This window comes from Abramis brama (genome assembly GCF_963993115.1).
Source record: "Abramis brama genome assembly, chromosome: 25".
In the NCBI taxonomy this organism is placed as follows: Eukaryota; Metazoa; Chordata; class Actinopteri; order Cypriniformes; family Leuciscidae; genus Abramis; species Abramis brama.
In genome coordinates this window covers 17,815,365-17,830,970 of record NC_139987.1, presented here as the reverse complement: position 1 = coordinate 17,830,970, position 15,606 = coordinate 17,815,365, and the positions used below count along the sequence as shown (strand labels likewise).

Genomic DNA, 15,606 nt, shown 5'->3' with positions numbered 1-15,606 from the left:
TTCTTCTTGATTGCTAACACACAATTCATGAAACTACTCACCATTTTCTCACAATTATCTCAAAACTTTACACCAACTTGCACAAACCTCAAACTTCCAGGTCAAAATAAAATACTCTAGTCAAAATACATTCTCTTCTGTCAAAATCAAACTTTGACCTCATGACGCACAAAACGTAACAAATACACCGATTACTTTCCTGCCCAGTGAACACTAGTGAGATAAATTAACTCGGTGTAGCAAAAAAGTTTGAGGGTGTACAACATGTGATACAGTTTACTACAGTTTACTATTTTTTTATGTCATCACATTGAAGCACCACTGCTGAAAAGCAGTAGGCCTACTTGAAACATTGCTTACATCTATATTTTATTTTGTGATAATTCTGGGGTGGCTATTGCATTCAAAAATCGATTTCATATAAATGCTGTTCCTTTAACTTTGTTCATCAAACCATTCTGAATACAACATATCACGGTTTCCACAGAAATATGAAGCAGCACAACTGTTTCCTATATTAATAACAGTCAGAAATGTTTCCTGAACAGCAAATCATTATATTAGAATGATTTCTGAAGGATCATGTGACACTGAAGACTGGAGTAATGATGCTGAAAATTCAGCTTTGACATCACATAAATAAATTACATTTTAAAATATATTCAAATAGAAAACAGATAGCCTATTTTAAATTGCAATAATATTTCACCATATTACTTTTAAAGAAACCTTTTTGAACTCTCCTTCGTCTTCATCTTCTTTACCTGGTGACATATAGTAACCATCCACACGACTAATTACAGGTGTGTCAAGAGTACAAATCACAGAATCTTTTAGTGGTCATGAAAATGTGTTTAGATTTAGCATATTATTGATGCATTCTCCTCGTGACACACTGCTTTCCACAGAAGTGCAGAAACAAAACCTCCAACAGTGTAGCTCAAAACAGGATTTGCCAGTCTATTCTTGCTAATATGCAAATTGCATACATGGGTTCTAAGGAAAACAACCTTTTCATTCGTTTGCATGCCTCAACATTCCTTGCAGTTATGAGGAAAACAACTGTGACCTCCTGAAGTTACACCACAATGAGTTTATTAGAAATGCAGTATGCATATTATAGGCCATATATATTATTTGACACTATTTGCACCACTTCATTTTTTAAGTTTATTTCGGTTTCTTGTGACTTTAAAGTTTCAGATTCACACACACATAAAAAAATTGACTATAATGCCCATACTGGCTGGCTTGCCACTAACTGTAACACTGTACTGTAACATTTAATATTTTTACCTATATTTATCCACTGAAGTTCGGAACACCAAGGTAGGTTCACTAGAGGGCAAGTATTTATAAGGCACGTATAAACACAGACAATGACTAGAAAATGTACCAATTTATATTTTGTTTGAAAGATTGATTGAATGTAGATTAAATAAAATTACAATAACAATGAAATAAAAAATAAAAGCACAAATGAATGATTTGTTCTCAATCCCTTATGAGTTTATCTTTTATATCGAAGTGTTATTTTCAGCTCTAATGTTATTTGAATTATCTATACTTGTATTCTAATTGTATAGTTTATAGTTTGTAGATATTTCATTGTATTAACTTGTAGTTCAATCATTTAAATTAGAGCTTTTGCTAATCCTTTGGATTTTGGTTTGTTTCAGCATTATTATATTATTTAACTCTGAAATGGAAATACCAAACCAAATTAAAACATAAAAAATATGACAGAGGGGAAAAAACTAAAATAAAATTCAATATCACAGTAACTCCTCAAACAATATAACAGCTCAATAACATCTCAATCTGAACGTGTCACACTTTCTGTGTTTAGTTATTTTAATTATTTTTCCCTTTATTGTTATTTAAAATTACACAATGACTTCGATTACACATTTTGTTGCATCTTTTCAGCATTTTTGTTGAAATTATATTCTTTTTTTTCCCAGTCAGTTCAATTCTGACCTGTGTTACATTTACTTGGCATCATAGTCCAGTCATTTTATGAAAAAAGGTTGAAAAAATACATCAAGACAAACAAAAAATGTACAAGTTTTTTGAAATTGCTTGTTAACATGGACAAACGGTGTATAATCTAATTATGTATGTGCTAATTTGCATAAATACCACAACATATCTAAACATTGGGTATAGCCAGGTGAAAATGTCTTGTTGAATCTTGTTGACACAACAGTAAAATACCTAATATTAAGGTCTGAATGGAACCCATTTAGGCTACCCATGAGGGATTTACTTTTTTACCTTTTGTCTTCTGCATTCTCCTTACCATTGTCTCCTGTTCTTCCCTCAGACTTGTCCCCCAGAAACAGTCCCACAGACCCAGCCCCAAACCCTATCTCTTAAAAATTAATAAAGGCTGGTTTCTAAAGTAGCCTACTTCTTCCTGCCTCTATGTATTAATGCTCATGGGTAGCCTAAATGAGTTCCATTTAGACCTTAATATTAAGTATTTTACTGTTATATGTCAACAAGATTCAACAAGACATTTTCACCTGGCTATACCCAATGCTTAGATCTGTTGTGGTATTTATGCAAATTAGCACATATGTAATTAGATTATGCACCGTTTGTCCATGTTAACAAACAATTTAAAAAAAAACTTGGAATACATTTTTTGTTTGTCTTGATGTAAGTAATCAACTCAGTAATTTTCATGGTGATATCTAAAGGTTAAAATTGTTACCCTATTCACGTGAGAAAAAAAATGCATAGGTGTATGAATAGGCTATATTTGGGTCTTTTTCTAAACTTTCCCCTAATGGGATTCTTCGGGACTTTTTTTTCCTTACTCAGGACATATTGAGGATACAAAATCAGTTGAGTTTGCTTCTGTTGCAATTTGTTTTCTCATTATTTCTCATTATTTTGACACATTGCAAATGCTTTGGTACATTCATGCAATTGACAATTGTCTGCTTTTCCTACACCACTTGCTTATGTCATGTTGATCAAAATATATTATACTGGTTCACTGTTGAATATTCTAACCCCTTGAAACATCTTGGTATTAGTTATATGCATTAAATACAAAATGGTTGAGCTACTGTAGTTGCCATAAACTGGCAAGCATATTTTCTACACATTTCTATTAGACTTTTTTTTTTTAAAAGATGTGTCCTGAATTGATGAATTGCGGGGGTGAATTTTGAATTTCACTAATAAAGGGAAATGTAAAGGGCTACATCAACCAATGTTCTCTAAAATTGCTCAGATGTGCATGTCATGAACCTTCATTTGGCAAGCATATAGACAGAGCACAACACAATGTTACAAATTCTGACCATGGAAGAACAACAAGGAAACAAAAAGGGTCAACAGCCAGGAAGAAGAAGAGGAGTAAGGATGCGTGGTAGAAGGGTACAAAGGCAAGACAGTGGAAGAGGTAGAAGAGGCCAAGATTGTTGACATGATTTTGATGAAATAAGGGCCAATATTGTGCACCATGTTCTCAAACAATGGCTGAGGCGGGTTGAAAGGTACAGCCGAATGTTGGGAGAACAACCGTGTCCTTAATCATTCAAACGTTTAGAGACAGAACAGAATGCAATCAGATAATATTCACTATACTGCATATGCAATGCTATATTACAGTAGTCCATGTTCATTTTACATTATAAATATACTTTATAGAGACGTAGTAAACAAAAAAAGTGTTAAACAACCCAGAATATGGTTTATATTTTATATTTCCCAAAGTAGCCATGCACACTCATGACATTCTCTCATCAGATTCACGAGGTAGTCACCTGGAATGGTCAATTCAAAGGTTTGCTTTGTCAAGAGTTAACTTGTGACATTTCTCGCCTTACTAATGTGCTTTAGACTAGACTCATCAGTTGTCTTTTGCAGAGGAAGAGTGGGTACAGAGTCAATAGCCTATTAGTGCTACTACAACTACTGTACAAATCCATATTACTGCAAGAAACACTCAGTTAAGCAAAGAGAAAAGACAGTCATTATGAAGGTGAGAATGAGAAAGTAAAATTCCCTGTTATTGGGGAACATGAGCTTTGAATGAGAGAGAGAGAGAGAGAGAGAGAGAGAGAGAGAGAGAGAGAGAGAGAGAGAGAGAGAGAGAGAGTCCTACTTGTCCTACGCATTATTACCAATAGAGAGCGCAATAGACCTACTCACCTTAATTTCTCTGTACATCGCTCGTCTCATGACCGCATGGTAATGTAAACAAGCTGCCGGCTAGCTGGGGTGTGGTGACGCAATATTATTAAAAAGCCAGCCTTCCATTGTCCTGAAGATCTATTAATCATGTCAGGGTAGTCATCGCTAAAAGATTACACTTTAATGAACGAATGAACACCAAGGCATTCATTTACAAAACACAATGTATGTAAGATACAATATGATTAATGGAATTTAGGGATAATTGAAATAATTAAAACGACATTGGTGGTCTTTCGATTATCATTTTGTAGGATATACAGTTTTTTTGTTTCAACGATAATATTAAAATGGAAACAAATGAAGCAACGTAAGGTACACTTGTCATATTTGTTCATCATTTATAAAGCAAGACTGGCCTATGACTGTCCGCATTTACAATATTGCCACCATTTAAAATACTTGAAGTGTTGAAATAGACATTACAGAAAACAAATGGGGTGAGGTAATCTAGAAATACATACATTTAAGGGAAAATGAAAGAAACTGGCATGGTAAAACTAAAACTAAAGGTAAATAATACAACGGGGATGAATTTATGTAGCTAGCTATAACATGTGGTAAATATAAAGTAAAATGTTTAATAAAATAAGTGTAATTATATCTGATGAGGTGAATTGCATTAGCAGATTAGTTAAATAAAATAAAATCAACGCTCCACATCATATGCATGACATCACTGCATAAAACGCGTTTGTGTGCATAAGCATGTCCGTCTCATTTGAATGAATAATCAATAGATAATTTAGTCGCGACCAATAGGTCAGCCAAAAGCGATTTACGTAAACCATCACTGGGGAAAGCTGACAGAAATCAGGAATCACTGCGAATCTGACCCCTCAGCAACATGCTCTTTGTTGTCTAGGTAAGCATGGGTGAGAGGCGGGGTTCATTTTACAACTCAGAAGAGGGCGGAGCCTCTGATCCCGACGCGGCAGCTGATTGGATTAGATTTTAACCCAGTGACTGAGAAGATATTTGCTAGCAAATAAGAAACGCCCCCACCCCGTGCCGGGAAACTAACTTCAAATAACAAATATGAGAGACTCGGCAGCCAGACATTCACTTAATTCTCACTCAGATACAGAGAGGTGCTGGAATCTTTTTAGCTTTGTCATTCGGAACAGTTGTATGTAAATGAGACGATTTGATAATTTGATTTAGATTAGGATCGAGTGGCTTTATTCATTATTCCATGACGAATGCAATAGTTACGTAGCCTAAACCTATTACAATCTTACAGTTTGCGGACTGACTGGCAGCTGAACCGAACAGGTGGCGCGTGTGTCAGGTTCCGCTAAGCGTTTAGTATTAGGGACAGGGATTCAGATGTCTCATTCTCATAGAGCTCTTAGTAAGCAGTAGCAGTAGATTCAGAGGACATCGGGTTTCGTTCAACAGGCGCAGGGATGCCCGATGCAGGAACAGACATGGGTACGGACAGCGGGAGGATTTTTGGGATGAAAGCTAAGGCTCCCGTAGCCACAGAAAACATCCATCCTTCGTCTCTAAGCAACGGTCCTCCAGCTGACATCCTCCGAAACTTTTACCACACGAAAAGAGTTGGGAATTATCTGATCGGGAGGAAGCTGGGAGAGGGGTCGTTCGCCAAAGTGCGAGAGGGGCTTCATGCGACCACCGGCGAGAAGGTGAGAAGATTTGAAGAATTGTTAGCTCACTTGCACCTAAATGACACTGAAAAAAATGTCATAATAATAGAAACATAATAAACCATCAAGTCAATATAAACTGGTCAAAATCCAGCCAAATCATGACTTAAATGCTGTTGTATTTGTTATTTTCTAGCGATTGTTCATTGTCTACATGAAAATTGCTCACTGAAAAACTGTTGAGAATCCAGCCAAGACCTGACTAGAATGATGTTGCATTTGTTATTAACTACATTTAGTTGATCCGTTTGTCTGAATATGAACATGTAAAGTTAAAAGAGAAATAACATCAGTCTAAATTGTTTTGGTCAAACCCCCCTCAGTGTCAATGGTAGTCAGTGGTAGCCTAGTCTATGGACCAGGAGTTGAATTCTCGTTGTATTTGTTATTTAGTGATTTATTCTAAAACAAATGTTTTCCATCAATGTGAATATAAAGCTTAAAGCTGAAATCTATTTCAAAAGTACCCAGAAATCAGTTTGTGTTGGGTCCTTGGGGAAGAACAGCAGAAACATCATCCCCTGATCATCAGGTTGAGTTGAGATGTTTCTCACTGGTCTCATGTTCCCCTTCATACAGATTAAATTGGGTAACAGAGGCAATCCTTGAGCCTGTTTGCATTCAGGTGTCTGTATTAATCTCAGATTACACCAAAGAAAGTGTGCAGCCCTTCACAATGAATGGAGAAATATTTCTTATATAGGCTATATATATATATATATATATATATATATATATATATATATATATATATATATATATATACATACATACATATATATATAACACATTCAGCAGAATGTATATTCAGTATTTTACTCAGTTAGACATGATATCTGGTTTCTAGGGCGTGTTTTATGACAGTATATATTAATTATTGTTTGTTGACTGTGAATGTCACTTCCTCAATAAGTAGGGTGTGTTTTTATTTTTAACTGGCTGTTGTCTTTCTTTGTAAAATATTCTGGCTGAAGCTTCTATTTGCATACTTAGAAAAAAAAAAGTTGTTTGCCCTTCCAGGGAGTGACCTGAAATACCTTCTTAGCATATCAGAGATTTGTTCAGTCCTCTTATGCTGTTGCTGTGGGAAGGAGAAGAGGTCTGTCCCGGGCGATGATGCAAACGCTAGCAATCACAAAGAGAAGCAAGGCTGCCTCGTGCTCCTCTTGTCTCCTGCTTCGCTCTCGTTCTCTGACATCACCTAGAAAAACAGACAGGGTGGGGCGGGGCTCACGGTTGGTGGGCAATAGCACATGCTTCCCCCATGTCTGTTGTGAGCATAGCTAACCCACTTTCACCCTCGCCGCCTTTGTCTGCCTGAGAGAAAAACAACATGTTAGTCATGCTAGTCCGGGGGTCCCCCTGCCACCCCCCTTTAACCATCGACCACCAATCGACCTTATCAACAATGCTGGCAAAACACGACGGTTAAGATCCAGTAATGTCGGATTAGCATTTTGGGGATTGTTTAGAAATGGAACTTTCCCCCTTTTTCCTCAGTTCCTCCTTTAAAATGCTCCTCAGTTGGAGAAATTGGTCCAGTTATCTGCTCAAATGGCCATGTTTGATCGGTTTGCTCAACAGTCTGTTTTTGTACCTGATGATTTGTGGGGGCACAGCAAGTCACCCCTTCAACCCTCATCGGGTCACGCTCTGGGGCTCTTTCAAGGGTGGAACCAATAGCACCAGGCTATTGTTACAGCACACAGAGGGACATTTTACCCAGGACAAAGAAACCTTGTTTGATAAAGAACAAAGACCCTCCCCTCCCACCTTAATTGAGAAAAAACCCATCAAAATCATTAACAAATAAGCTAATTCACTTCCATGTATATATGCATGCTATGCTATGCTACATTACATTGTCCGTGAACGTGTTTTTGAGGGGGCAGAGATTTTTTTAACCCAATGTTTATAAAGCATTAGTGGTTCACAGCATGTTGGTGACAAATGGGTGGCATTAACAGGCCATTTGGACATTCTTCATTCAACTGGAGGTGCTTTAACGACTACAAATCGGTCATTTGTCCTTATCCCTCCCCCACCGAGTCCTTCACAGGAACTCGGGTCAAACATTCAACCCTGGAGACGTGAGGAGACCGACAAATGTGAAATAAGAGTCCCATCTGTCTTAGTCTGGCTCACCTCACCTGTTCAGGGCTGTTAGAATTATTCCATACATAAGGAGACCAATAAACAGTCCTGTTGTGTTTTCTATCTTGACGAAATCTCCTTTTTATTAACCTTCACAGGTGGCGGTGAAAGTGATTGACAAGAGAAAGGCCAAAAAGGATTCGTATGTCACAAAGAACTTGCGGCGTGAAGGGCAGATTCAGCAGATGATCCGACACCCACACATCACCCAACTGCTGGACATCCTGGAGACGGAGAACAGCTACTACCTCGTCATGGAGCTCTGCCCTGGTGGAAACCTCATGAACCACATTTATGAGAAGAAAAGGCTGGATGAAAGAGAAGCCCAGAAATACGTACGCCAGCTAGTCATGGCAGTGGAACATCTGCACAGGGCAGGAGTTGTTCACAGGTGAGAAACAAAAAGTCACAGGGTGTGAGGTCATTGATAAGGAAACTTTAAATGAGACTTTCCAAACATTAGTGAATTAATTCTGAAAACTAAGAAACCATGTGTAGATACTCTGTAATGTATATAAGTCTATTTTAGAGCACAATAAGCAGTAAAATATAGTTCAAACGGTTGATGAAAGTTGTTTGAATACCTTTTTTATTTTCAACAGAGACTTGAAGATTGAAAACCTCCTCCTTGATGAACAGGACAACATAAAACTGATCGGTAAGCATTGTATGAAATTTACATTATGCAATGTTTTCTCCTGACAGGCCTACTCAAAGAACGTCACAAAGTCACATTAAGTCCTAATGACCTAAAGTGATGTGACATGAAAGTGTTCATCTGTAGCATGTGGTGAAGACTGATTGAGTAATCAGTATTTCATTAAAACCGAACGACCTCTCACCTCTCTGTGAAGACTGTTGGCAAACGCACTGCCTTTATTTACCAATTGTGTGTGACAGACGGGGTTAGTGTTGGGAAGCCATATACACTTTTGCATTCCTCCTAGTGGGAAGGTATTTAGAGTCAATCCCTCTATGAGCCAGTACACATAAACATTGTCTTATACACAACCCTCTCTCTGTTTCCCCATACAGATTTTGGCCTCAGTAACTGTGCGGGAATTCTGGGATACTCTGATCCCTTCAGCACACAGTGTGGCAGCCCAGCATATGCCGCACCAGAGCTTCTCTCAAGGAAGAAATATGGGCCCAAAGTGGATGTCTGGTCAATGTGAGTTTGCTAAATGTGAAACACCATGTTCTAAGTTCACATTGAGTACATATTTTTTTTCTGGATTTGACTTTATGTATGTTTTTGATTGTAGAGGGGTGAACATGTACGCCATGCTGACTGGTACCCTACCATTCACTGTGGAGCCATTTAGCCTGAAAGCTCTGCATCAGAGGATGGTGGACAAAGATATGAACCCTCTACCTCCATCTATCTCTTCAGGTATTGACAGAACTGCATATCTGAGATTTTCAAAAAGATATTTATGACCACAAAGATCACATCCAAACAGGAACAAGCAACTATTACAGTTAGCCTGAAAATTAGCCTGTGTACTCCTACCAATTACGTTCTAATGGTATCATGCTCCAAAAGTTGAGCATGAATGCAGTCTTTGTGAGACTGTACCGTTTTTTAGTCCAGTATGGTGCTTTTGAATGCTTAATTGAAAAAAAATAGGGATGGTCTGGTGTCCACTGGTGTTTTAAATATCTCAGGAGATGAAAGACAAATCTAATAAAGCAGCGAGTTTTCATGAAACATCTAATTTTCTGACTTATGTCACGCTATTTTGTAAACCTGTATTCCATAGAAATACATTTCCGAGTGTCAACACCATTGCATGTGTAATCTTTTTATTTTTATGAAATCATTATATAGGTCATCATTTAGATACTTATTTCTTAGTTTTTATGTCATCATATTGAGGTTTTCCATTTACCATTGTGCAATTCTCCTTTAACTTTGTTTTTTATTTGACTATTACGCATGGTTCATTTTAATGGCAACAAACACGTACTCAAAAGAACACAGAGTCAAAATTCTCAGTGCAAAGCCGTCAGCTCATAAACAACCGTTTACTGCAAATATGCCAGACAAGTGGCGGCTTATTTTTCAACCACAGGAAAAAAACGGTTTTATTCTCTAGAAGAAATTATATTATCTGCTTTATTCAGATTTTTTTAATACTGTCTGTAAACCTTCTAAAGATGTAAGATTTTTCCATAGTATGTAGTTAAGTAGTCATCTTACCATTGATTAGAATATAATAGAATACAATAATAGAATCTATAGAATCTAATAATAGAATCTAATCTCTTGAAAATGATGATACTGCCAACATTGCGGTTAATCACATTCTGTGGACTTTTCCATTGCATTACACTTACGTGAGCATTCTCAACAACAGGTGATTCATTCACTACTAAATCTGTGACAGGATATATTACAACAGGATGATGCAGTGTTGAAATAAGATTAGCCTCATTATGTAAGACCATAATTTAGCATCTCAAGGACGCAAGGCTGTGCAGTCATCCCTTGACTAATGCTAGATGTAGGAGAATCATAATGGCCACAACATTATATGCTTGTCCTGATAAATAATGATTATTTGTCCTAATAAATAAATTAAACCTAGAGACTGACCAAGGATGTGCTTATAATTTTCTTGTTTACTTAAAGTAACATTGCACAAAGTCCTCACTGCTTCCTGTCTGTGTTCACAGCTGCCGTCAATCTGCTGAAGAGACTGTTAGAGCCTGACCCCGACAAGAGACCCAACATCCACCAAGTGATGACCGACTCGTGGCTGCAGTTGGGCAACCCTCACACTGGAGTTCCTTACTTAAATAGGTTAGTCATCTAATATGCTTTAAGCTAAATTGCTTTTATTACACCTTTTATGACATTGTGACCTAAAACATCTCCTTTTAACTCTCAGAATCCACATTGAGGAGATCAACCATACGGTTCTGCTCCACATGACTGAGAAAATGGGCTACAAACACAGTGAGGTGCTGAGTGCGGTGCTCACTAACAAAGCTTGCCACACACTGGCTGTGTACTTCCTCCTCAACAACAAAATGAAGAGACTCTCAAAAGAGTATAGGGTAGGTTTGAGGAACCAACATCTACACGATTATCCTTCATAGAACCTTGTCAGATGTGTTTCCTGAGTGTTTAACATACTTTCTTTTTCACAGGAGAAACAGTACAACATGGAGAAAGAGAAAAAGAGCGAGCTGTTTCAGACCCAGTGGAGGAAGCACATTGAGAAGGTCACGATTCCACCCAAACAGACACCCGTCTATCTCGCTGTGAGCAAAGGCCCCACCAAGGAGAAGAAACAAAGAACTGGTAAGTGCCAAGACTATATACACAGTTAAACATAGACATGTATGAACCAACCATGTGGTTAAGACGTGATCTGCCACACAATTGATGCGTGACTTAGATGTATGTGACAATAATTGACAGAATGAGAACAAATGGTACATATACAATGGTACAAATTAAACAGTTTCTTTAATATATATTTTAATATAGCTCTTTGTTGAAGGCAGCTTTGGAATAAGCTCTGTTGCCTGAGGGATAATTCCATTTTTTTACTTGGCAAATAGGTTGACAGTAAATCAAACAAATGTAAAACCTTCAGGGCTGTTCAAGATCACCAGAAAGATCAAGTTGAAGATTAAAGATGACTTTAATCGGTGCTTGTTTGCCAAGTCATGTGACTATATTGAAGTATTTCAAGCCTCAAAGATGCTTCAACTCCACAAACTCAGTATAATGTGTGAATCGTGCAGTTGGTTGAAATTTTATCGATAATTCATAAAATTCGCATAATTCGATAATTGGGCGATAATTCACCCAAAAGTGAAAATGTATTCAGCCACTCACCCTGAAGTCACTCCAAACCTGGAGCACAAAATATTTTTTTTCAAAATATCTGATTTGTTTGTCCATACAATGAAAATCAATTGGGTCCAAGGCTGTTTTGCCTGACTTTCATTGTATGAACAAAAACAGTGGAAACGTTCAACAAAATCTTTTCTTAGTTTAAAATGTAAATGTCCAGCACTAAATTACAAAAGACTTTCCTTAGGCCATCAGACTTTCTGCATGACAGTACTATAAAGATATTTGCTTGTACAAATAAAGACACGAGTTGGATCTGCCCTGAATCAAACTCTTTCTCCTATCAATTTCAGGTCTTCTGAAAGCTGTAACTGGAGGTTTTAAAGATGTTTACTCAGGACGTGGTGGTTGCATCACGTCCTCCTCTCTGGAGTACCTGGAGATCCACCCCCTGTTCCCGAACAACCCGCAGCCAGCCCATCCTACACCCGAGACCCAGCCGCCCCAGAAAGACAGCTCCAAAGAACCCTCAAAAGCTGTCAACATCCCTGTTCGCCCACCTTCCTCCCTTGGCGCTCATTCCTGGGCTTCCGCAAGTAAGGAACCAAGCAAAGAAGCTCCTCCATCACCATGGTACAAACTGACCAACGGAGCACTTTCTCCGCCTCGACATGTGTCTGCTTTTCAACCCGATAGCTCATACTTGAAGAAGGCCACGATCCCCAGCCCACCTGTTCTCATCGTCAAACCTCAGCCCAAGAAAAGTCCTCCCACTTCAGACTGGTCTAGCTCCTCAGATTCCAGCGGTAGCCCTCCCAGCAGCGGGGGTAGCGAAGAACCCGACAGCCCTCAGCACCGCAGCAAGTTCCCTTCCATGGGTATCGGGCAGATTTTAAAGAAAAAGCTGCCGCCCTTCAGCTTCCAGCTGCCCCCGTTCAGGCCAGAGCCTGCGGTGGAAGTGGAGTCTCCAACTCCCTACCATATGCAAACTCTGCTCTGCGCCTCAGGGGCTCTCAAAACCCTGTGCTGAGGATTATATAAAATCATATGTATGCAGTACCGTATTCTCTCATCAACAAGGCTTGCAGTAACACGCAGAACAGATACATTGCTAACCCTACGGGGAGTTATTTGGCATGTCATACACAGCTTGCAGAGAACATATATAACACAAATAGGTCTTGAGGTAATAAAGCCCCAGGACAGTAGACACTGAAAGCCAAGTTCACATACAGCAGCACGTTCAACAGGCTTCTAGTTCAAGTGCCATGTAGCAGCTGTGCCACAACCTTTAACGCACAATTCTTCTGTGAAACAAAGCTGTCACTGCCCACAATAATGTGTGTACTGATATATGTTCATGTACAGTAAAACAACAAAGACTGTTAATGAATGGTTGGAGGGTTTTTTGATAGTGCGCTTATTTGAGCAAACAATATTATTTGATTTTTAAGCTCTTACTTAATTCAACCTCAAATTGTAATTGCACTCAGGTCAATGCTTCACTTTTTTAATAGCCTCACTTTTAAACCTGTAGTGAAATGTCAATAATTCATTGGAAGACAACATTCCTAGTTTTTTCAATGTTGGACAACATTCCATTCCTCCTGTAGGGGATTGCTGGCATTTTGTATAGCCTTAAATATCTTGCATTCAGCCTTTGGGCTGTAATGGAAGATTTTCAGAATTATTTGAACTCTTCGTGTATAAGATTCATTTTATCTGCAGAGCATCATGTGAAGTAATAGATTGTGCAATAGTGTGTATATATTTAATAGCTGACCTGGTTATAACCAGGGTGGTGTTTTCTCTCCATTGAACGAAAGAGATTCAAATCTGCCTGTACATAGAACTCAAGTGTCTTTAATTCCATGCATTTAAAAATGATTCATGCTGTCTTTTTCACATTAGATTTACAAAGCAGACCTCTTTCACAGTCTTCACGTGCACAGAAGACTTATGAGCTGTGAACACATTTTCTGATCTCAACTACACTTTTGCATGCTCACCAGGATTTAAAAAAAAAGTGATGTCAGTTTTTTGGTGACACGTCTTTGTACTTTTGTTACGGTGAAGAAAAATTTGAAGGTCTTTTGCAAGTTTTGTATTGATTTGCTTTTTTGCCAAGTTAAAGGAGATTTTTTAACACTGTAAAAAAGATTTTAAATATTTATATTTAAAGATTATTATTTGTGTTCTGAATTTTCTATTTTAATGCAGCATGTATTGGGTTTTTTTGACACAAATAAATGCAGAATACTTAAATTTCAGAGTTGTATATTTTTTGTTCACATAAAATGGCTCTAAATAAAACTATAATTTTTGATGGTAGTTAAAAGAGTTTGTCACAGAAACTCAATTTTAACAGTCATTTACAGAGAAACAGGTGACCTGGTGTAACTCTATACGCTTTTCCCACGAGAACCCAGCAATAACCATTAAATGAGTGACAGCTGAAAGACCCTGTGTCAGATAATCCAGTCAGCTGTACCCTCACATGCACAAACACTCATATTATACACCCTCTTGTGTCGCTGTACAGGAGGGGGGGTTGACCCACAGACACAAACACTCTAGCCCAGATAAGTCTGTGCAGCTAAGCTGATAAAAGCTTAAGGACAAAAGAGGCTGCAAAGTATATTAAAGCAAAACTCTTTGTTTACAAAGGACGACACTCACTGAAAATCCTTAGCGAAAAGTGGTGAGAACAAGCTATGATTAAAAAACATCTGATTCAGAGTAATTCACAACAACAACATGAGCTGAGGATAAATTGGCTGCGAGATATAGTGATATAGAACAACATTAAAACCAAACGCCTGACTTTAAACCTAAATGTTTTAGCTCTGTAACTTACTTAAGAACATCCAACCAGACCTTACAAAGAAATGCTGAGATAATTCCATGGGACAGTGATGACATAAAAAAGAATTACAAAGCTACATCAGTACATTCTATGTTAGTGAATGATTACCACATTCATCATGTAGCATGGAATCAATGGTCCTTCAGTGAATACCGTTGTGTTTCCCAGTAAATGTCCAATAAAACATTATAGTAGCTTTAATGTAACTTTTGTTAGATTTGACCAGATTACTACTTTTATGGCTTTGGTAGAGGAATATTCTGTGTTTTATACAAATTAAGCTCAATCAACAGAATTTTAGCAAAATAATTTTGACAAATGCCTCACTGTAACCCAGATTTTTGGTTCTTTAAAAAAAAAAAAAAAAAAGGATCATAATGTTTATGATTATCACCATTACACCTTACATGCTGTTGATTGGGCTTAACATGTGTTGAACCCAGAATATACAGATACAGAAATACAGAATATGTTATTTACCTATTTTAACTAGTAAGTGCTGATTGACTGATTCAGTGATATAAATGTAAACCGGAATACCAGTCAGGAAGCACTTGATGTCAGCAGAACAGAAATGAGTCTTCCATTAAGAACATGATTGGCCGGTTGCATAGGTAGTCTTAAAAGTTAGTCATCTAATTATTTTCTTCAAGACTGGTGCTACGTTTTTAAAGTCAGTTACATAAAAAGGTAGATCGGTCTAATTTGAATCAGAAAAGCAAGACTGATTACCTCGACTAATTTCTAGTTGATCAAATTAGTTGTCTTAATTAGACTTATTACACAGTCTTAACATAGTGACTATGCAACTGGCCCAATGTCTGAGTTTAACACAAGAATAGAAGGGCTCCACAAATGTCAAGTTAACCTGCTGACATCATAACCTGAGCTAA

The 15,606-nt window shown here is 37.7% G+C and overlaps 1 protein-coding gene across 1 annotated transcript; it reads left to right on the top strand.

The window, feature by feature from the left end:
• Positions 1 to 5,176: 5,176 nt before the first annotated feature.
• hunk (hormonally up-regulated Neu-associated kinase) lies at positions 5,177 to 14,112 on the top strand. The gene is made up of 9 exons (XM_084104770.1): positions 5,177 to 5,861; positions 8,135 to 8,427; positions 8,639 to 8,694; positions 9,072 to 9,207; positions 9,302 to 9,429; positions 10,716 to 10,842; positions 10,931 to 11,099; positions 11,193 to 11,346; positions 12,201 to 14,112. Exons 1-9 carry the CDS (start codon positions 5,622 to 5,624, stop codon positions 12,875 to 12,877), a joined length of 1,980 nt encoding a protein of 659 aa, XP_083960896.1. The 5' UTR covers positions 5,177 to 5,621; the 3' UTR covers positions 12,878 to 14,112.
• Positions 14,113 to 15,606: the final 1,494 nt, after the last annotated feature.

Excerpts from the sequence above, each read along its gene's own strand:
- hunk (XM_084104770.1), top strand. The coding sequence starts at position 5,622 with ATGCCCGATGCAGGAACAGACATGGGTACGGACAGCGGGAGGATTTTT. Across the intron at positions 9,430-10,715 it reads ACCTCCATCTATCTCTTCAG|CTGCCGTCAATCTGCTGAAG; the intron begins GTATTGACAGAA and ends CTGTGTTCACAG. Across the intron at positions 11,347-12,200 it reads GGAGAAGAAACAAAGAACTG|GTCTTCTGAAAGCTGTAACT; the intron begins GTAAGTGCCAAG and ends TATCAATTTCAG.